This window comes from Hemicordylus capensis, chromosome 16 (genome assembly GCF_027244095.1).
Source record: "Hemicordylus capensis ecotype Gifberg chromosome 16, rHemCap1.1.pri, whole genome shotgun sequence".
In the NCBI taxonomy this organism is placed as follows: domain Eukaryota; kingdom Metazoa; phylum Chordata; class Lepidosauria; order Squamata; family Cordylidae; genus Hemicordylus; species Hemicordylus capensis.
In genome coordinates this window covers 4,987,157-5,010,885 of record NC_069672.1, presented here as the reverse complement: position 1 = coordinate 5,010,885, position 23,729 = coordinate 4,987,157, and the positions used below count along the sequence as shown (strand labels likewise).

At 44.5% G+C, this 23,729-nt stretch overlaps 1 protein-coding gene across 1 annotated transcript in view; it reads left to right on the top strand.

The window, feature by feature from the left end:
- KAZN (kazrin, periplakin interacting protein) overlaps positions 1 to 23,729 on the top strand; it is a 288,079-nt gene that overhangs the window by 8,077 nt on the left and 256,273 nt on the right. The window contains exon 2 of the mRNA XM_053281100.1: positions 10,943 to 11,097. Coding sequence (XP_053137075.1) covers positions 10,943 to 11,097 — 155 coding nt within the window. The remainder of the gene's footprint in view (positions 1 to 10,942; positions 11,098 to 23,729) is intronic.

The window sequence follows — 23,729 nt, the reverse complement described above, 5'->3', positions numbered from 1 at the left end:
CTGGCAGCTTCTCCAAGATAGGGCTGAGAGAGATTCCTGCCTGCAACCTTGGAGAAACCGCTGCCAGTCTGTGAAGACAATACTGAGCTAGATAGACCAATGGCCTGACTCAGTATATGGCAGCATCCTATGTTCCTATGCTCAGGGCTCTGTAGCCGCCAGGAGTCGACACTCACTCCATGGCACAACTTTACTTTACTTTATCAGTAGGCAGGTTCTTGGCTGAGAGAGCATTAAACTCTACAGCTTCTTCCCTGGAACACCCATTTTCAGATGGGAAATGATGAACTTTGGCCATTATGGAGGGGGTGAGCTGGGTCCGGGCAACTCACGCCTGTCTGTAGTTCAAAGAGTATTCTAATTTCCTCCCCTCTGGGTGGTGAGATGGTTGTTCTATCTCCTGTGCCAGATAAGATTCGGGAATCGGTGAAGGGCAGATGCTCTTGCTTCAAGAGGATGGAGGTCTGCATTTCGTTGCAAAGGCTAAGAAATATATCAGCACCCAGTTCAGTTCCTTTAAGATCAGTGTTATATGGTCTCTTGGTTTTATTCCCGAAGAGACCTGCGGTCTGGCTGCCTCATTCCGCACCAACTGTACAAAGGCAGCCCCAGGTAGAGTGCATTATAGTAGTCAAGCCTGGAGGGTACCAGCATATATAACACTGCATATTTATTTATTAGAAACATTTGATACACTGCCCACTCCAAAGACTCTGGGCAGTGCACAAAAACATGCAAACCAAGACAACATTAAAAATTACATTCTAAATTAAAAACTAAAGTAACTAACAAAAAACAAACAAACAAAGTAAACTACAGGGCAAAAGCCCGGTGAAAAAGAAAAGTCTTCAATAGAGATTTGAAGATCGTTAAGGAAGGGGCTAGACGAATTGGAAGGGGAAGAGAGTTCCAGAGAAGTGGGGCAGCAACCGGAAAGGCCCTTTTGCGGGTCCTAGAGCCCCGAACCTCTCGGAAATCGGGGACCGATAAAAGGGCCATCGGAGATGATCTAAGCGGACGGGATGGGCGAGGCGGTTCTGTAGGTAGACAGGCGCCAAACCCCGCAAGGCTTTGAAAGTAAATACCAGGACCTTAAATGGAGCTCGGAAGTGAATAGGCAACCAGTGCAATGACTGCAGGAGAGGGGTCACCCTGTCATGTTTTCTGGCACCCATGAGTAGGCGAGTCGCTGCATTCTGGACCCGTTGTAGCTTCCCGATCGTCCTCAGAGGTAGCCCTAGATAGAGAGTATTACAATAATCTAAGCGGGGGATAACAAGGTCACTGTCATTAATGCCTGCCGATCAAGGTAAGGGCATAATTGGTGAATCAGATGAAGCTGGGAAAAAGCACAAAAGCTGGGCTGCAGCCTCCAGCTGTTCAATATGTACCACTGATTTAAGGTCATTTACTTTAACGATAACCGTGTCAAGAAAAAAAAATCTATATGGTAATATACTCGCAAAGGAGAAATATTATCCTATAGATTATCCCATCCAGAAATCTTGGCAAGACTAAAGTAACTAAAAAAAGCTCTCCCTTCCTGTAAAAGAGGAAGGGAGAGCTGCAAGTGTGGGCTGTAAATCTGATGTGGAGATATTGGAGTTCGAGCTCAAGAACCTAGAGTTTTCATGACGACATGGCTCATTAGCAGTCCATTTAGCAATTCTAGGGTAAACAGGGGCAGTGAAAATGGGGCACAGTGAAAAGCTTCTGTCCATATACAATTTGGGGGTGGAAGAGGGCCAAAGTTGTCCCTGGTTTCGCATTACCATAAATATCATTTACAACCAACAGGAATGGATTTGCAATAAAATGTCGCAATGTGGTTGCACATGGTGTGTGTGTGGGAAATCACAATACAGACATGCTTTCATTTGGGGTCTTCCTTCACATGCATGCCCATCCTGCAATTGTTCATACCAGCACATCTCCATGAGGCTAAAATCCACCACTTCATTTAATCTTCTCCAGTAGCAAAGAAAAAAAAATCAATCAATTCTGGAGCAAAGGAGGGTAACCCCGACTCTGTCCTAAGAGTGGAGGATCTGAAGGACATCCTAGTTTATTTATTCCAAGTGATCTCTCTCTTCCGTAGTCTTTCCTCCCCAAATTTCTATATACAGCATTACTGCAAAGCCATTTGAGTGTTTGTAATGAGAGATGACCGCTTTCTGCTCTTCCAGCCAGAGAAAAGAATTGGACCAGCGATACTACAAGATGGTGAACCTGGCCCTATAATACACTAGGCTAGAATATATAATACGCTAGGCTCTCCCCCGACCCCAAAGATCTAACCAGAAGATCGGTTCAGATGATTGCCATTAAGAAAAACCGGAGTGCTCAAAACTTATAAAGCTCTTCCATCTTTGTTGGTACCTTTTAATCTAATCTAAGATGAGACCATTGATCAAATCTTCCCATAGTTGTCCTAAGTCACTTCATGATTCTGAAGCAAAGGGGTGTGTACAGAAACATACAGACCGGTCATTCAACAGCAATCCATCTATAAAAAATGGAGGTAGAAAGGAGGAATGTTAGATTCCCTCCCCACTACCTCATGGAGGATTTTCTAGCTGCTTGCTCCCTAGACTTAAAACACTGCACAAATCATCTGCTGAGCATCCATCAGCCTGATGGATGATCTCCAATTGGGAATTGACAGAGGGAGTGTGACTCTGTTGGTCCTTTTGGATCTCTCGGTGGCCTTCGATGCTATTGGCCATAGTATCCTTCTGGAACGTCTGAGGGGACTGGGGATGGGAGGCAATGCTTTGCGGTGGGTCTGCTTCTAACTCATAGGCAGCTTCCAGATGGTGTCTATTGGAGAGGGTTGTTCCTCAAAATCTGAATTTTCATATGGTGTCCCTCAGGGCTCCATATTGTCTCCGATGTTGTTTAACAACATTGGTACAGTTGGTACAGAATGCGATGGCCAGGTTGGTCTCTGGGACATCCAGGAGAGACTGTATTACTCCTGAACTACTAGCCAACCCTGCACAGAGCATCTGTGTGCTCTTTGTGGCCAGTGGTTACCTCTCCCCTCCGCCACCATCTGCCCCAGTCTCCGCTTCCTAACCACGGCCGGCCCGTGCCAGGCCCAGCCGGCAGCCGCCTCTCCTCCCCATCGCCACTTCTCCCTCCACCTTTCTTTCCCCCCTCCTGGGCCTTGCCTCCGCGGCCGGGCTGGGCCTGCTGCGGCCTCTGGCCTCTGTGGCTGGCCACCGCCATGGCAACCAATCCTCCTGGGTGGGTCTCAGCCAATCAGGCACCTCCGCCACCCAGACAATCAGCTGGGCGCTGGGACGCACATTCCAAGATACTGGCTGCCGATAGGGTTCCGAGCAAAATACAAGGTGCTGGTTATTACCTTTATTTGTTTGTTTATATATCATATTTTTATTCCACCTGATATGCACAACTCTAGGTGGTGTACCTTGAAAACCATAAGCAGCTTAGGCCCTGGGTATTTAAGAGAATGTCTTCTTCACCATGAGCCCCACCGCCCATTAAGATTGTCTGGAGAGGTTTATCGGTGGTTGCCGCCGGCTCGTCTGACGACTACTCGGGGACTGGCTTTCTCCGTTGCTGCCCCTGGACTTTGGAATGCGCTCCCTGTTGAAATAAGAGCCTCCCCATCTCTGGCAACTTTTAAAAAGGCACCAAAGATACATTTATTCACCCAGCCTTTTAATTAGATTTATAGTTTTAATACTTTTAATGTTGGGTTTTAAATGATTTTAATGCTGATGATTTTAATGTTTAAATGATTTTAATTGCAAACCACCCAGAGATGCAAGTTTCGGGCAGTATAGAAATATGTTAAGTGAATAATAATAATTTTTTTAAAAAATACTAAATAAATAAAAAGTGGATTTTCCCCTAAGAGAATGACCACTTTAAAGCAAAACAGTTGTATGTTTCTTTGTTTGTTTATTTTTATACCGCCTGATATGTACCTCTCATTTTTTGAGGTGGTGAGTCACTTTTTTTTTTTGCAGTGTCGGGGAAAGTAACTGGCCCTATCTAACCCCAGCAGTAGGGGTGTGCATGGAACTGGCTGGTCCGGTCCAGTTCGAGTCTGAACTGGACCTGAACTGGACTGGGCCAGTTTGGTCCAGCACCCAACTTGAACCCCCACCGGTCCAGTCCAGGGGTTCACGAGGGTTTTTTTTAAAATTGTTTTTTTAAAAAAACCTTACCTCTTCCGTGGGAGTTGTCTGAGGCGGCAGCGGTGTGGTGGTGGTGGTGTCCACAGAGGTTCCCCCTCCCCCTGCCAGCCTCTCTTACTTCAGAAATTGGCTGTTTGGCTGTTCTTTGGCTGGTTTTCGGCCTTTTCCCCTTGGCATGGTGGCCATTTTGGAGGCTGCCGTGCATGCGCAAACCTGTTTGAACGTCCCTACCCAGTAATAATTGCTAGTGTCTATCTTATGTTTCATAATGTTGTGTCCCAGGGCTATGATGCTGTTAAGACAGTACACATCGTTCATTCGACTTGGAGCTCATCATTTGGTTTATATTTGTATGATTGATTATTAGGACAATTTGTTTGAAATTTGAAACTTCCACAGTGATGGATTTCAACTGAAATTTCTCATGTAGCCATGACTCTCCATTAATTTATGTAGTTTAGATTTAATTAAATAAGGAAGGCCCTGCTATTTGATTAGTGAGATAGTCCAGATTATATAGATAATAAATATCACTGAATATTCTCCCATCCACTGGTTTAGGCTAGTCCAGGACATCTAGAATAATAGTTTCACTTTCATTCTTCTTTGAAACGATTTGGGTCTTGGGCTTATGCATGTAGAGGTGGGAGAGGAAAACCACCATATTTTTCGTATGTTTCCACCAAATAGGTTGCTATAGAAACTCCAGAGCTATTCGAGCTGATGGACTTACTATCGAATGCCAGCCTTGATTCCCGTTTTTGTAAATTAAACACATTTCAAATTAACTGGAGCTTTGTCAGTTTATTTGCACATGAAACAGAATGCATTCGTACCTACCCTCTCTTTCCAGTTGTAAAGGTAAAGTTGTGACATTGGACCATAGAAACATAGGAAGCTTCCATATACTGAGTCAGACCATAGGTCCATCTTGCTCAGTATTTTCTACACAGACTGGCAGCAGCTTCTCAAAGGTTGCAGGCAGGAGTCTCTCTCAGCCCCATCTTGGAGAAGCCAGGGAGGGAACTGGGAACCTTTTACTCTTCCCAGAGCGGCTCCATCCCCTGAGGGGGAATTTCTTCCAGTGCTCACACTTCTAGTCTCCCATTCATATGCAACCAGGGCAGACCCTGCTTAGCTAAGGGGACAAGTCCTGCTTGCTATCACAAGACCAGCTCTCCTTGGAGGAAGAGTGGGATATAAATGTAAAATAAAAAATAAAAATATATTTACATCCTTGTTTCTCTCTCTCTCTCTCTCTCTCACACACACACACACACACACACACACACACACTTACAAGTTGCAATTGGGTTAGACAGCTGGTCGGCACTGTTACATTATTCTCTGAGCCTAGTTATCATACTATTTATGTATAAATAACAACAAGCTTTTGTCAGTAGTAGAATTATTAAGTTTGGCCCGAAGGCCCATAAGAAGTAAAGGCTCCACTAAAATTGACAAATGCCACAAACAGTGAAGAATTAGGTCTACACATATAATATTTCTTTGCTAAATCCTATAAAACCAAAGGGGTCCATTGTAGATGTAGGAGTTTCACAGAATATAAGATGAAAGCACACTTCCAAGCACACTTTTGCAAATTCCCTTCAAGCTGGTTTTATAGTATCAAACTAAGCACAAAAGTATCACTTTCTTCTGTACACAGCAAAGTTTGAGTTTGATTGTGCCTGCTGTCGTGCACGGATCACTGCTAAGACGACGACAGAATGCAATCAGTACTGACAGGATGCCTGTGAAAATGATACTAATCATGTTCTAGACAGGAACAGCATACTTCTGAGCAACTACCCCAGATGAATGACTAGGTGAAAGAACTTCTGAAGTATTTGCATGCAAGAAGCCACTCTCTATTGTTAATGCTGATACTCCCTTAGCAAATGCTGTGCTGGCAAGACAGTTAGAGTGCTGGACTAGGACCGGGAAGACCCGAGTTCGAATCTCCATTCAACCATGAAACTCACTGGGTGATTCTGGGCCAGTCATGTCTCTCTCAGTCTAACCTACCTCACAGGGTGGTTGTGAGGATAAAAATAAGCAGGTATTAAAAATTAAATAGATAAATAGATAAATAATAAAAATAATAAATAAAAAATAAGCCTCGGAGGAAAAGCGGGTTATAAATGTAAATAAATAAATAAATAAATAAAATTAAATAAAAGACGCCTCAGAGGGAAAGCGGGTTATAAATATAAATGAATGAATGAATGAATGAATAAATGCAATAGACCCCCAACTCTGTTGTGGAGTCAAAGACCAGGCTGTGGATGGGTCTTCACCATACTTCAGCATTTGGACAAAAAGCACGAGCACAACTATATGAAAATCCCTATATATATATGGGATATATATGTATCCCTATATATATGGGATACATTCGATTGCTTTCCTACAGCGACATTTCTTTGGACTGGTCTTCATTTATTCAGAGCTTCGTAGAAAGATTCCCTCAGTACATTTCGCCAATATCACAAGATACTGCACAGTTTGCAGTGGATGTTATATTTTTCATAAAAACTAGCTGGGCCGGGCACAGAACCTCTGCACCTCGTTTGTTACCTGTCACTGCGCCCCCCTCCGCTGTTGCTGTTTTACCGCCACCCGTTGCTGCCACCTCCTTCCCCCGCCCACTCATTTCTGCCTCCTTCTTCCCCACCTGCCCGTTGCCACCTCCTTCTTCCCCCGTCTATCCCCGCCGCTTCCTTTTGCCTGTTACCTCCGCTGTTTTCTTGGTGCCGTCCCCTGCACAGCCGGCTGGCCTCTTCCATTGCCACCATTTCCCCCTCTCCCACCTGTCCCATAGCTAGCCTATCTGGCAGCTCTCCGAACTCTCGCGAGAGCTGCCACACATGGGATTAGCCACGGGTATGCCTTAGAGAATTAAATATATAGATTATTTGTGAAGCTTTTACTAATGGCTGCTTTAGACTACATTTTATGTAAATAAGGTTTTGTACTTTATTCGGAGTTCTTCACGTAGCATTGCCATCTTTTGGGCACCCATATGAAGTTTTGGTTAATATACTTTTCATAATGTGCATTATCTGAGCTGTGTGTGCTTGGTAACCATGAAGACATTGAAAAACACAATTGTCAGACGGACATGAAGCCTCACAAATTACTAAAAATGCAAAGAATGACCAGCTACATGCAAAAGTTCCCCCCTCACTCCAAATCCAATAGCAAAACTGCTATGTGGGAGCCACCTGTAAGGATTTTGTTTTATTAATGTACTTGCAAAAGAACAGTTTTAAATTTGTCAGCTGTCAACTTCCAACTCTTCCTTTTATTGAATAATTATGTTCAATGTTAAAATGGAATCACTGTAAATTTGAATGATGAATCTCTTGCGCATGATGGGTGTTTTTTTGCACTATTGATCTTAGTGTGAAAAATCTGAGAATAATACAATTAATCTGAGTATAGTCAGATTCCGCCCCCCCCAGGGTTTCTTGAGCAATTATACTATTTTATTAGATGCATTATTTTCTTCTAAAATCGTCTCATGTTGGGGATGAGGACTGGCTAGCAATTTGGTATTCCTTTAGATCTCACACTGAACATTAAAACAGAGGCATATTATAAGGTATTCCCTTGCAGGCACTTTGCCCAGATATACTTGCTGCATCCTGCACTAACCAATCCTCAAAAGGCGGGGGGGGGGATCAATAGAAAGAGCCCCATTTATTTTCAAATTCTGGATCAGGATACATAGTCCCAAAATATACTTGAAGCTCACTTTGGTTTAAATCCTTAAATTTAAATTGGATTTCTGATTCAGAAACAGTATTAGATTTTGCCACAAAAACATTTTCACCGAAGGCTGCTATTATTATTATTATTATTATTATTATTATTATTATTAGTTGTATTATTAATTCAATTTCCCTTCAAAAAATGGCTCAGGGCAGTTTACACAGAAAATAATAAATAAATAAGATGGATCCCTGTCCCCAAAGGGCTTACAATCTAAAAAAAAACACAAGATAGACACCAGAAATAGTCACTTTTCAATCCAAAACTGGATTGAAGATAGTTTGAAGATAAAAGCATATCTTTTAAATGGGGAACTCCCCAGGATATCCAGAAATTTAATTCAACTTATAACTGTCCTTTGACATATTCAAATCTCCTAAACAGGCAAAATAAATATATAATAAACAGACATGTTATTAAGAGCAATTTCTGTGAACCAGGAAATTTGAGGGAGGATGTTCCCCCATTTGTTACATATCCTAATAATAGTTTTAGCCTTTTAACAATATCTGCTAAATCCATAACAGGAGCAAATTGGAAAACAAGGCATATTTCAGTAAAAAATGGTCCTGCAGAATATGGTCTTCCATGTTGATGGATACATTTCCTCGAGGTCGAAACCAGTTGGCTTGCACTGTTTTCCTATATTATTAATTCCTGTAGACGGGCCAGGGGGGATGGGGGGGGGGAACGTTGCAAGCCACGCCCCCGCTGAAGCACCGGACTGGGCAGTGGGGATTCCATATGCAGATAGGGAGAAGGAGGCTGTGAGAGCAGAAGCACCGTGGTGATTGGGCAGTGGGGATTCCATATGCAGATAAGGAGGAGGAGCCTGTGATGGTTCCGGTCAATGGAATGCAACTGTTAGTGGTTGGAAGATGTTCTGTCAGCGGCCTGAGAGGAATAAGGGGAGAGTGGTGGTACTCAAAGTAACAAAGAAAAAAAGACCACCCAATGCAAGAAATATAAACACATACAAAAGACACCAATGCCAATACTCATATAAATGTAACTTCATTAATCACTCAATTGCATAAATCACTTAATATAAGATTCTGTGTATACATAAATCACTAAATTTGACAAGCTTTCACAATAAGTCCTTGTTTCACAAATCAGCTTCCTCAGAAGTACATGAATGTGATAAACTTTCCATCTGTTAAATATAAGTCACTCCTCCCTGGTGTATGGGGTTCTTCATCATATCCTCCAAAAGTGTTTCTTCAATTCCTCCAAAAGGAGTGTAAGTAGTTTCCAGACATTCTTATATTTCTCCAAGGGAGTAAGAAAGAGTCCTTATAAATACAAAGCACTAAACATACATAAAGGAAAACATTAGTACAACATGAAAGAAAACATATAGAACATAATAAAATTCATATGTAACCATCAAAGATAATTACCCAAAAGTGCAATGGTTCACAAGCTGTTACCAAACTTGACACCCAGTTTTATCAAGCCAGTTTGAATAAACTGACCAAACTCTCTTACTCCAGTTTTATAAGTCTCTCAATTATTCACAGCTGTTGAACCTCCTAATCTGCCATTGTCTGGCAATTATCATGCTTAATTAGGGCACCACAGTTTAATATTAGCAGGTTGAGTAGATTAAAATCGAGTTTGGTAAGATATAGGAAATATGTTTTGAATTATTATAGCAACGGTTAATTGTATAGTTAGTGATTCGTGCTGATTGGTGAGCTGGAAGTCAATTTTTGTTTAATTTGATGTAATGAGATGTTCAAGATATTGTTAAAATCAATAAAAATTTAAAGCAAAAAAAAAAAAAGATAATTAGGGCACCACAGTTACAAAAAGCAAGATAAATCTAAATTCGTGTTTAAACCATAAGGTGACAGGGAATTTAATTTGTGTATGTAAAAAGATTCTTGTCTGTTTAGCCATCTTACTGCATCAACGTTACAATATCTGAATTTTTCTTTCTTAAAGGTGGAGATCACCACAAATTTAAAGTCATCAGTCTGATGATTAGCTAGCAAATAATATTCTGCAAGTGGTGGCTCTAATACTCCGTTCTTTATTCTGTAGTAATGGTCTAGAATATGTTTTTTAACCGGACATGTAGTGCAGCCAACATATAGCTTTAAACATGGGCACATAATGGCATATATGGCATAAGCAGAATACAGTTGGAGAAATCTTCCAAAGGCTTAACGTAATTGTCAGTAGGATGTTGAAAGATTTTAGTGGGCAATGAAAACTTGCACGCAGCGCAAGTACCACATTCGAAATGGCCCTTAACCCTTGACATAGCTGACCTGTCCTGTGGCATATCAGAGTGTATCAAATAGTTAAAGAGACTTTTATTTTTTCTGAAGCCAATCAATGGCGGTTCCTCACAACCTGGAATAATATTAACCAATGGCCAATATTTGAGAACCACTTTTTAAATTTTATTACTTAGTGAAGTATACACCACGCAGGATCACATGGGGACTGAATTATTCTTCACTAAGTAATAAAATTAAAAGGGGGGGGGGAGCAGCTGGTTGGCCAGCCAGAAAGGGGCACAGATGCTCTGTGCATCCGGGCCCACTAGTACTACTTATATGAAGAAAAGGTTAAAAATCCAGTTCTTGATCTTAATTCAGTTCTTTGCATTGTATTTATACTTTGGTAGAGCTGTAAATGAGAATGTGATCAATATCTTGCCTGTCTAAATCAGATAGTTAATTTAAAGCTTAACACTGTATACTGTTTCATTCCCAAGCCCATATGAAACGCTATTTTTTCCTGTCAGTAACTGGAAAATGTGAATTAAAATTTGGGCATATCACTTCTCATACAACCTTTTCCTCTTTCTCCTCCGCTGTGCAATCATTGCATACTTTAAATGATCAGATCTCTGATTTTATCGTGAACAAGGCAAAAATGTTCATATAAAATGCTATTTTTTCTGTCAGTAACTGAAAAATGTGAATTAAAATTTGGGCGTATCACTTCTCATGCAACCGTTTCCTCTTTCTCCTCAGCTGTGCAATCATTGCATACGTTAAATGATCAGATTTCTGATTTTATCGTGAACAAGGCAAAAATGTTCAACGAAGATGACAACTTCTTGCCCAAGGAGAAAGATACATTGAGAAATGCCATGTCACTCATGAGACACCTTCTAATGGATGCTCAGGTACGGACAGTGTATTTTGAGAATGCAGCTTTCCTAGTTTGATTTTTTTGAGCTAAAAGCTATGTGAAAAGAACTAGCGGATACGGGCCTCTGTTGTGACACCACAATTCCTAGGGCTCTTTGGGGCCTTGATGTTCCTGTTCGTCTGCATTAATTTTGTCATGGTTTCATCTGTCCTAAGAAATACAGCATTTTTGAACAACACATATCACATTACTTGACTTCCAGAAATTTTAGCTTAAAATCCAGGAAGCAGGCTCTCCCAGAAAGATCTTGAGACTAAGACAAGCAGAGTGTCAGGCTAGGACCTCCACACACAATGGATTTATTTATTGATGTGAATAGATTTGTACATTTCCAGATAAACTTGTCAAAAGGAACATAAGAAGCTGCCATATATGGAGTCAGACCATAGGTCTATCTAGCTCAGTATTGTCTTCACAGACTGGCAGCGGCTTCTCCAAGGTTGCAGGCAGGAATCTCTCTCAGTCCTATCTTGGAGATGCTGCCAGGGAGGGAACTTGAAACCTTCTGCTCTTCCCAGAGCGGCTTCATCCCCTGAGGGGAATCTCTTCCAGTGCTCACACATCAAGTCTCCCATTCATATGCAACCATGGTGGACCCTGCTTAGCTAAGGGGACAAGTCATGCTTGCTACCACAAGACCAGCTCAGCTCTCCTCTCCAGCTCCATGACTCTGTGACCATGGACCATTTTATAAGGATTGATTTTGGGTCATGGATCAAAGAGAGATCCTTCTATTTTTTTGCAGGAGCAACATTGGATTGTGACTCTGCAGGTGTATGGATCAGTGTTCCCTCTAAGGCCTGCACGTGTGTGTGTGTGTGTGTGCTCATAAACAAGTTTTTAAAAAAATCTCCACTCAGTTAAGATAAAATCCTGCTGATGTTGAATCAGGGAGGCCCCACGCTGAATGCGTTTGCACACAGCCTTGATCCTGCTGTGTGTGTGCTTCTGGTACATTTCATGTAATCTGAACCCACTAATGTCGGGTTCCCTCTGCCACCTGACCTTTGAAGTTGGATGCAGAATGTCAGATGAATGCTGACAGTCCAGTTCACGAACTGAAATCTGGCAGGTCAGACAACACACCTGGGACTTGCATTCAGTGGGAACCTCCAGTTCTCTCCCTCTTTCTTGAAGTAGTCGTAGATTTTATCTTGCAGGACACGTGAAGGTCTACAATGAGGTCAAGTGTTTCTGGCTTGAAGGGTGAACTTCAAGAAGTTGATATGACCCCTCCCCTCACACTATTAGTTCAGGAACTACAGGTTAGTTTTTGGTCAGCTGCCAGCCCAAGCAGTGAAATGTGATCATCTTGATGTAGAAATGGAAGCAAATGGCTACTCTGGTCTACTACCCACCACAATTCCAGGAGCTGATGAGTGTCCAAAGTAGTTTCCAGGCAACTATTTCTGAAAGCAGCAACTTTTGGAAACATATTAGGGCGATTCTCACGATCAACAAAAATCGGGCTAGCAGAGGCTAGCCTGATTTTTGTTGACTGTAAGAACCACCCGCTCGAGAACCCCTGGTAAAAAGCAGGTTTGCGGAGCGAGCGCTCCAGCAAACCTGCTTTTTACGATCGTGAGTAGCCACAGCGCGCCTTCGCAGCGTGCCTACTCATGAGTAGACCCCCGGCCAGGTGGCGAAAAGCCGCCTCCCAGCTCCAGGGGTCTCCCCAATATTCCCTGCGCACTTGCGCAGGGCATACTGGGGCTTGTGGGGGCCACGTGGCCCTCGCTCCCCCCAGCCCCCACCGGCTCCGTCACGGAGCCAGCCATCGTGTGGGTGGCCGATCCGGCCACCCAGGGCTCCCTTCCCGCTCACCCTCAGAAACCGGGTCTCACTGATTGTGAGACCTGGTCCATTCAGTGCCGTATCTGCATAGGGGCATTGGGAGTAGAGATAGTAAGGGTCTCCCTAAATGTTCCTATCTGTCTCTACTCTATGACCCCTGATATGACTCCCCAGGGATTTCTTGTAGTGAGTCAGAATCCCTTCCTTTCCTCTTAGAGAGCAGATGGAAACCCCTCTCTCTCCCTCTCCCTACCTATTCATTATGTAGCCCAGAGATAGGATCACTGTTCCCTTTAAGGTGTGCATGTGTGTGCACGCTCACAAGTTTTCTCATGTCCGCTCAGTTCATTTTATATCCCACTCAGGTTTAATCAGGAATGCCCCACTCTGAATGCAGGTGTGCACACAGTGCCTTGATATTGCTGCCCAGGACAAAACTCACTCCGCACAGAGATGAAAAAAAATTAGAGGGACCACTGGATAGGATTAGGTCTTCCCTATCCAAAGTGTAAGGTAAAGGTAAAGTGTGCCGTTGAGTCGGTGTCGACCCCTGGCGCCCACAGAGCCCTGTGATTGCCTTTGGGAGAATACAGGAGGGGTTGACCATGGCCTCCTCCCACACAGTATGAGATGATGCCTTTCAGCACCTTCCTATATCGCTGCTGCTACTACTACTAGAAGTATTTATATACTGCTCTTCAATGAAAGTTCTCAAAGTGGTTTACACAGAAAAATAAATACGCAAATAAGATGTCCCCCTGTCCCCAAAGGGCTCACAAGCTAAAAAGAAACAGAAGGCGAATACCAGCAAGCGCCACTGGAGGGGTGCTGTGCTGGGGATGGATCTGGCCTCTTGCTCTCCCCCTGCTAAATATCAGAGAATCACCACTTAAAATGGGGTCCCTTTGCTCAGTTAGCAGGGATAAAAGGTGTTTACCATAGACTGGGAATCATACCAGTGGGGGTTTGAACCAGCAACCTCTTGCTCCCTAGGCAAGTTACTTCCCCGCTGTGCCATTAGGTGGCATACTTCATCAATAAATCTTCTTAGTATTTTGATTCTACAAGAATCTCCATGCGCTAAATAGCTGCAAGAACTAAATTCTGCATTCTACTCTATATCTAGAGTGGGTAGCTTCTTTAGTGCTCTGCTAATTAATCACAAAACCCATCACGGGTAAATTACACCAACAGGACCGTAGTTATGCTACTAGAGTGTCGGTTTTGCCTGCAGAAGGTTCTAGGTTCAGTCCCTGGCAAAAGTTCCAGGTAGGCCTGGGAAGGACATCTGCCTGAAACAGAGAGTCATAGTGAGTCAGTGTAAATCCCCTGCTAACTTGGCAAAGAGGCACCTTTTAATGTGGTGATTCTCTTTATTTAGCAGGGGGAGAGCAACTGGCCCTACCCACCCTCAGCACAGTACTTCCAGTGACTGTTGTTGGTGTCTATCTTTTGTTCCTTTTTAGATTGTGAGCCCTTTGGGGACAGGAAGCCATCTTATTTATTATTTCTCTGTGTAAACTGCCCTGAGCCATTTTAGGAAGGGCGGTATAACAATCAAATAAAACAAACAAACAATAATAATAATATTCAAGGACCTGGAAGAGAAAGAACATTACAAATACTTGGGCATTCTCCAGGCTGATAACATTGCACACACAGAAGTTAAAAGCAAAATGGGAAGTGAATACATCAGGAGAGTTAGAAAAATCCTCAAGTCCAAACTCAATGGCGGCAACACCATACAAGCCATAAACACCTGGGCTATACCTATTATCAGATACACTGCAGGAATAATAGACTGGACCCAGGCAGAGCTAGAGATGCTAGATAATAATAATAATAAAAAAATACTGAGCTAGATGGGCCAAGGGTCTGACTCACTAGACGGCCATTCCCTAGGTTTCTACGATGCGGTTCAGGGGCATCTGGTCGTCGTCTCTTGTTTGAGCACGGCACTCCTGCCAAGTCTTCGAAGAAGAGCCTCATTAAAGGACTCCAGAGGCTGCTAAACTGCTGCCTATTGATTTTCCCACTAAGATACTTCATCACTCCTTGTTACCTTTAAAAAGCAATATAAGCTGTGCTCTGAACTAAATAGGGTTTATTAGACAAATCATACCACACGTGCTCGGCTTCTCGGGGTTTGCAAAAGAGAAGCAGGCGGCCTTGGTTCCTCCCGTCCTCGTCATCGATAGCCTGGCAATGGAATGGAGGAAACCCAACTGGAGCAGAAGAAACTGTAGTGGTCGTGTGGAAGACCACAGCAGCAAACAGGACTCAAAACTTGACACCGAGGGCCACCACTGGGCCTCAAACACCATCCAGGGGGCATTTTAGGGGAGTGAGACGAGGCAGCCGAGGAAATTGCCTTAGGCAGAGTCAAACCATTGGGCCATTTTGGTCTGAGTGGCAGCAGCTCTGCCAACCAACCACAAACCAACCAACCAACCGAAAACACTGTATGTAGCTCTGTATACAATTGCATGAAGATCCTTTTTGCGTGATGCTTGGCTAATGTACTTGTACTCCTGCACTGTGCATGAACTGGGAAAGGTGCAGAAGAGGGCAACCCAGATGATCAGGGGCCTGGAGCACCTTCCTTATGAGGCTAGGCTACAGCATCTGGGGCTCTTTGCCTTGGAAAAGAGGCAACGAAGGGGAGCAGTGTTCTCTCTAACAGGGATTCCCAGATGTTGCTGACTACAACTCCCAGCATTCCCAGCTGCAATAGCCTTTGCTTGGGGATTATGGGAGTTGTAGTCAACAACATCTGGGAATCCCTGTTTGAGGGAACGCTGAAGGGGAGACATGATTGAGGTGTATAAAATTATGCATGGAGTGGAGAAGGTGGGCAGCGAGCAATTTTTCTCCTGCTCTCACAACACTAGAACCAGGGGTCATCCCATGAAACTGAAGGCTGGGAAATCTAGGACCGACAGGAGGAAGTGCTTTTTCACATATAATTAATCTATGGAACTCTCTGCAATGGGATGTGGTGATGGCCACCAGCTTGGATGGCTTTAAAAGGGACTTAGACAAATTCATGGAGGACCAGTCTATTAATGGCCACTAGTCTGGTGGCTGTGGGCTCATCAGCAAAATGCCTCTCAATACCAGTTGCAGGGGAGCAACAGCAGGAGAGAGGGCATGCACATACCTCTTGCCTGTGGGCTCCCCAGAGGCATCTGGTGGGCCAATGTGTGAAACAGGATGCTGGACTAGATGGGCCTGATCCAACAGGGCTCTTATGTTCTTATGAATAAAATACCCCTCAGAAATAAACTTGAGACAGCTGTGCATCAGTGTTGATGCGGGGGGGGGGGCGGTATCAACACACCCAAGTGAACATGTGTGGTGTAGTGGTTAGAGTGCTGGACTAGGACCAGGGAGACTCGAGTTCGAATTCCCATTTAGCCATGATGCATGCAGAGTGACGCTGGGCCAATCACTTCTCTCTCAGCCTAACCTACTTCACAGGGTTAGGGTTAGGGTGAGGAGGAACTTCACAACTATGTTGTGAGGAGAAACCTAAGTACACCACTCTGGGCTCCTTAGAGGGAGTGTGTAATATATTAAATTAAAACAACAACAACAAAAACATGTGCCATGGTAAAACTCCAAACAAAGGGAATGTGAATGCAGACATGCATGCTCCATGACTACTTTTTGTGCGTGTGTTAGTATTCTGTCAATTAGCAATACACATCGCTAAAGCCGAAGGGAGAAAGAGTGGAGTGAATGTAAGGAACTGGCTGATATACTGTGCAACATTATGCCTCATCTTTTAGCGGAATGTGTGTGCAGTTGTGCAAGAGTGCTCTTACCCCAAACACAAGAATTGCACACACACAGTTGTGTGATGGATGGCCACTGGAAAAGACAGCCAGTTGTGCTGCTGCATTTGCACAAATTGTGCATTTGCACAATTCTTGTGTTTTGCACAAGAGTGCTCCTGCGCAGCTGTGCGCAAGTTCTATTAAAATCCAGACAGAACATTGTGCAGCCACTGAAGGCTGATGCAAGTTGAGCATGCACAGTGCTTCTGTACAAAATCGGGAGATTATATATATATAAAAAACCAACAACCCATGATGGTATCTCAGGCATTGGTTGCATTTTGGAAACCAGAGCAAGTAACTTGGAATGCCGACATTTTGGAAGTGTCACAAGGGCTCACACACTGCATCCAAAAATGGGCATATTTCCATTCTTCCCCATGGGAATATCACCACAGTCGTATCCACAGTCGTATCATCACAGTTGTATCCACTGTGATGATACTTCCATTGGGACAATAGCGGGGAAGTTGTTAAAAAAATATTCTCCAATACATTTAGAAGAATGGGTAGAATAATTTTTGTCCTTTCTGGGTCTTTCCCCCTTGTGGTGGCCATTTTGGAGGCTGCCGCGCATACACAATGGACGTCTGCATGGGCCCGGGTCATGACTGTGGACTCGGACTCACGAATCCCCTGAATGGCCGGGGGGTGGTAGGGGTGGTTGTTTCTAGTCCAGGGTCGGAATGAACAGGGGGTGCTTCAGTTTGACCTCGAACTGTCAAACTGAACCAGTTTGCATATCCCTAGCCTGTGCTGCTGTCTGTGTCATTAGAGGAGAAACAGGCAAGGCAAGGCAAGGCTTGGGTAATTGATTAAAAAAACAACAACAAACACCCAAAATTTTAAGGCCACACAACCAATCCAACTGGTTAAGGGAGATTTTCAGCCTATTTTCCTTAAGGGGAGGAACCTATGAGATCACTCAGCTCTGTGTGGTGTGTGTGTATTGTCGGTTTCCGTGTCCCTATCAACTTTGCAATGTTTGTGCCGATTTGGCCCAAATGTGGTAAAGTTGTAGAGACACCTCAACAGCATAGTTTGTGATGATGTCATCCGTCCCCATTCAAGATAGCGGATGTGTGACCGCTTGTGGCAGAAGTGGGCTAACTTGTGAAGATTATAATTGTCAATTAAGATTACACTGAAAGGAAAGTGGGCAGATTAGGTCTTACCAACACGTCTTGTTCAGCTACAGTTTGGCGATGCCATGACTCCTCTCCCCACAGGAAATCTCTTATTAAATGGCTCTTATTTTTTTAAAGTAATTTGCCGTCCCTCGGAATGCTACTGATGTTTCCTTCAAATTTGCCTCAAATATCACTTCAGTCAACATTTAGTAGAAACCAGTGTTCCCTCTAACAGGGATTCCCAGATGTTGTTGACTCCAGCTCCCAGAATCCCCAGCAGCAATGGCTTGTTTGGAGATTCTGGGAGTTGTAGTCAACAACATCTGGGAATCCCCATTAGAGGGAACATAGGTAGGAACCTTTCTCTCTCTCCGCCATCCACACTGCCGGACCTTTCTCCCTTCCTTCTTTCCCTTGTTCAATTTAACATGGAAGCTTTTCACACTTTTGAAGCCTTTTAACTCGCATCTCCTCTGGGTATGGAGGGAGTGTGTTCACATAACGGCTAGATTTACCCCGAAGTCCCTGCGAGTTATCAGGGAGCAGTTTACACACAATTCGGGTTTTTCACTGTGCATTAGAGTGGAACCCAATTTCTATCTGGGGTAAAAATAAAAAAAATCCATGATTTGTGTCGGGTTTTTGGGACAACTTCGAATTCGCAGTAAAGCCTCCCCTTAAACTCACGGTAAAACCTGATGTGCGTAAAAGCCCCTGGTAAAATAAATGCACCTGTTCTGCCGGGCCACTCGAAGGGATCGATCTTTTTGCAGTAAATTGTTTTTTCTGGGTACAACTCTGTACAAGAGGAGGAACAACAAAAAAAGGAGGAACACATTTCAACATGGCTGCTGTCTTTAAAGGAACACCTGGGCTGCCCAGTCTTGAAGAAAAGGAACTGTGTCCATAGGCTTCACTCCTCACAGTGTCTTGAAGGGGTTTAAAAAGGATTTGGGCAACTAATTCTCATTAATCCCTTTTGAGAAGCTCCAGGCTGTGGTAGGCAGTATGCAGATGAGAAAACCTACACAATACAAGCCAATGACAATTCGCATTTGCTTACTTGTCTTGGGGAAAAACCAGGCGGCTGAGGCTTACACTCCCATCCAGGTGAGGGGTGTAACTCAGAAGAAGGAGAAGAGAGGAGAGCTGGTCTTATGGTAGCAAGCATGATTTGTCCCCTTAGCTAAGCAGGGTCTGCCCTGGTTGCATATGAAAGGGAGACTAGAAGGGTGAGCACTGGAAGATATTCCCCTCAGGGGATGGAGCCACTCTGAGAAGAGCAGAAGGTTCCAAGTTCCCTCCCTGGCAGCATCTCCAAGATTCCTGAGAGAGAGATTCCTGCCTGCAACCCTGGAGAAGCCGCTGCCAGTCTGTGAGGACAATACTGAGCTAGATGGACCAATGGTCTGACTCAGTATATGGCAGCTTCCTATGCAGAGTAACATTTTTGGAGAGAAGAGCTGGTCTTGTGGTAGCAAGCATGACTTGTCCCCTTAGCTAAGCAGGGTCCTCCCTGGTTGCATATGGAAGGGAGACTAGAAGTGTGTGAGCACTGTAAGATTTTCCCTCTAGGGGATGAAGCTGCTTTGGGAAGAGCAGAAGGTTCCAAGTTCCCTCCCTGGCAGCATCTCCAAGATAGGGCTGTGACATTCCTGCCTGTAAGTTTGGAAAAAGCTGCTGTCAGTCTGGGTAGACAATACTGAGCTAGATGGACCAAGGGTCTGACTCAGTATATGGCAGCTTCCTATGTTCCTATGAAAGTGAGGAGAGCTGGTCTTGTGGTAGCAAGCATGACTTGTCCCCTTAGCTAAGCAGGGTCTGCCCTGGTTGCATATGAAAGGGGGACTAGAAGTGTGAGCCCTGTAAGATATTCCCCTTAGGGGATGGAGCTGCTCTGAGAAGAGCATTTGCAGAAGGTTCCAAGTCCCCTCCCTGGCAGCATCTCCAAGACAGGGCTGAGAGAGACTCCTGCCTGCAACCTTGGAGAAGCCGCTGCCAGTCTGTGAAGATAATACTGAGCTAGAGAGACCAATGGTCTGACTCAGTATATGGCAGCTGCCTATGTTCCTAAGAAGGCTGAGGAGTTCTGCAATCACAGCAGTTTATACTTGAATCCTGAAACATGGGATTCCAAGCTGTGTGTCAGAAAGTCCAAGACTGGCAATGAAAATATATTATACAAATCAATACATCATCAACAACAACCAATATTTATATACCGCTTTTCAACAAACGTTTCCGAAGCAGTTTACATTGAGGAATAATAAACAAATAAAATAAAATAAGATGTCTCCCTGTCCCAAAGGGCACGAAAAAGCAACATTAGACAGACACCAGCAATAGCCACTGGAGGGATGCTGTGCTGGGGATGGATAGGGCCAGTTGCTCCCCCCTGCTAAATATAAGGGAATCACCACCTTAAAAAGGTGCCTCTTTGGCCAGTTAGCATTCCATATATTGTGCCAATGTTTATCATTGGATTGTACAACTGGGCCTAGAAAGGGCATAAAATAGGAAAAATAATACTTGGGACACGATAGGTCTGTTGAAATCTAAGTATAATGAAGGTCGGGTTGGGAGGTGCCTTTTCATGGCAAAACATAAGAAACTGCCATATAAATAGATGGACCATTGGTCCATTGGCCTGGACTCTGCACTGACTGGCAGCAGCTTTTTAGGATTTCAGGCAGGAGTCTTTCCCAGCTCTAGCTGTAGATGCTTCTGGGGATTGAACCGGGGACCTTCTGCATGCGAATCTGGGGCTTCCTCCTAGCCTCCATCAAGTTGAACATAAGCCAGCAGTGTGATGAGGCTTCTAAAAAGGCGAATGCAATCTTGGGCTGCATTAGCAGAAGCATCCTGAGTAGTACTGGTTCCACTCTGTTCTGTGCTGTTCAGGTCTCAGCCCCAATTCGGTGGTGGTCTCGGGGTTTCAGAGCTGATAAACAAGAGTTTGTAGTTGTGTGCGAGGTCTCCAGAGATCTCCAGCTCTTGAGAGGAACATCCACAGGAGTGAAAACTCTGGCTGTGGTCTCCACAGGACTCCTGAAAGGGTGGGATCCCCCCCCCCACCGCCCCAGTGGAATTATCAGGGGGGCACAACGAAATGCTTCTGTGTAAGTGATTCTGAGCCTGCATCTAAAAGGTGCAGTTGGATCAGGGCCAATTCCCCCTTGCAGCAGTATTCTTTGCTGGGATCACAGAAAGAAGATTTTCAGCATGCTTGCCAAATCACAATCCCCAGGATTCTTTGGGTGCAAACTGGCACCAAATCAATTCTACTCCAGTTTTCATGGTGTAGGCCTGCCCTAGACTAGGGTCAGGTCAGCAGTCCATTGAAGACCAATCAAACCTGCCAGCTCGGATTGATTAAGATCTCCAGGGTTGCATGGGGGGGGGGGTTTAGCTCAGCGGTAGAACATCTGCTTTGCATATTGAAAGCTCCAGGTTCAATCCCTAGAAAGACTCCTGAATGAACTCTTGGGAGAGAAGATGCCAGCCAGGGGTTTTGCAAGCCAGCTGCTGTTGAACTAAAATTCAACAAATTTTAATAATAAACTAGGGGTGCAGATGCTCTGCACCAGATCAGCTAGTATATATAGATCCCTCTCCTCTACAATCAAGAACACATTCCAACCAGTAACAGTTGCATTCCAACTGACCTTAACCATCACAGGTTCCTCCTCCCTATCTGCATATGGAATCCCCACTGCCCAATCACCATGGTGCTTCTGCTCTCACAGGCTCCTCCTCCCTATCTGCATATGGAATCTCCACTGCCCAATCACTACGGAGCTTCTGTTCGCAAACTCCCGCGAGAGCTGCCACACACAGGATTAGCCATGGGTATGCCTTAGAAAATTATATATAGAGATAGATAGATAGATAGATAGAGGCTGGGGATGATGGGAGTTGTAGTTCAACAACAGCTGGAGAGCCAAGTTTGCCTGGTGTAGTGTAGCGTAGACAAAACTGAGCTAGATGTACCAATGGTCTGACTCTGCACAAGGCAGCTTCCCATGTTCCTAGAATTGTAGCAACCAGCAGGTGAAAGGGGAGTTGCCAGAAACTGGCCAGTTGGCTCCCAAACTGTGTATCTTCTGCCGACCCCTGGGTGATCTTGGAGCAGTTACATAGGAGAATTTGTTCTGTTGTGATGCTTTTAATGGGTTCTTTGCAGATAAAATCTCTTGTATTCAGGTCGACTTGGACTCCACGATTTCTGCAAAGTCTATGAAGGGGGTGTCTGTCCAGCAATCCTTCTTGCAGTGTTAGATTGGATCAGTTTCAATCTGTGATGCCTGAGGATGTGGACAAGCTGTGGGGCCTAACACTTGCTCTCTGGATCCTTGCCTGACTTGGCTGCTTCTATCTAGCAGGGAGATTGTTGGAGATGGCCTAGTTAATATCATAAATGCATCGCAGAGGGAGGGCAGGGTGCCTCCTTGTTTGAAGGAGGCAATAGTTAGATCATTTCTTAAGAAGCCTTCCCTGGATCCCTTAATGATGGATAGTTACAGGAGGCCAGTCTCCAATCTCCCATGGTTGGGCAAGGTGATTGAGAGGGTGGTGGCCAACCAGCTCCAGGGGATTTTGGAGGAAACCGATTATCTAGACCCATTCTAAACTGGCTTCCAGGTGGGCTATGGGGTGGAGACAGCCTTGGTCGGCCTGATGGATGACCTGTACCGTGGAATCGACAGAGGGAATGTGACTCTGCTGGTTCTTTTGGATCTCTTGGCAGCATTCAATACCATCCACCATGGCATCCTTCTGGATTGCCTGGGGGAGCTGGGGATAGGGGGCACTGCTTCATAGTGGTTCTGCTCCAATCTCTCGGGTAGATCCCAGATGGTGGAGCTTGGTGACGGCTGCTCTTCAAAATGGGAGCTGTTTTATGGAGTCTCTCAAAGCTCCATTCTGTCACCAATGCTTTTTAATATCTCCGTGTAAGGTCATCAGGTGATTTGGTGCAGGGGGTTATCAGCATGCTGATGATACCCAAATCTATTTCTCCTTATAATCAGGAAATGGCATTCACTCCCTAAATGCCTGCCTACAGGCAGTAAAGGGCTGGATGAGGGATAGCAAATTGAAGCTGAATCCAAGCAAGACGGAGGTGCTCATTGTTGGGGGATCAGAATTTGAGGGATGGGTTAGAGCTTCCTGTCCTGGATGGGGTTACACTCCCCCAGAAGGAACAGGTACGCAGCTTGGGAGTACTCTTGGACCCAGGCCTCACCCTGTATCTCAGGTGAAGGCTATGGTCAGTCCATCAGCTTTGGCTGATTCAACAGCTGTGTACATACCTTGACAAGAATGACCTCAAAACAGTAGTGCAGCAGCCTGTTAACCTCCAGGCTTGACTTCTGCAATGCACTCTATGTGGGGCTGCCTTTGTACGTAGTTGAAAACTTCAGTTAGTTCAAAATGCGGCAGCCAGATTGGTCTCTAGGGTATCCCTGAGGAACCATATTATACCTGTACTTAAACAGCTGTGCTGGCTGCGGATATGTTTCTGGGCAAAATACAAAGTATGGGTTATTACTTTTAAAATCCTGAACAGCCTAGGCCCAGGTTACCTTAGAGAGTGCCTTCTTGTGTATGATCTCCACCTCATGTTAAGGTCATTTGAGGAGATCCGTCTCAAGTTACCACTGGTACGTCTGGTGTTGACTCGGAACTGGGCCTTCTCTGTAGCTGCTCCTGGCTGTGGAATACGCTCCCGGCAGACATCAGTAGCTTGGGTTCACTGCTGGCCTTTAAGAGAGCCCTTAAAACCTATTTGTTTGGTCTGGCTTTTCGGGGTTTTGGAATGGTTTTTAAATGTTTGTAATTGT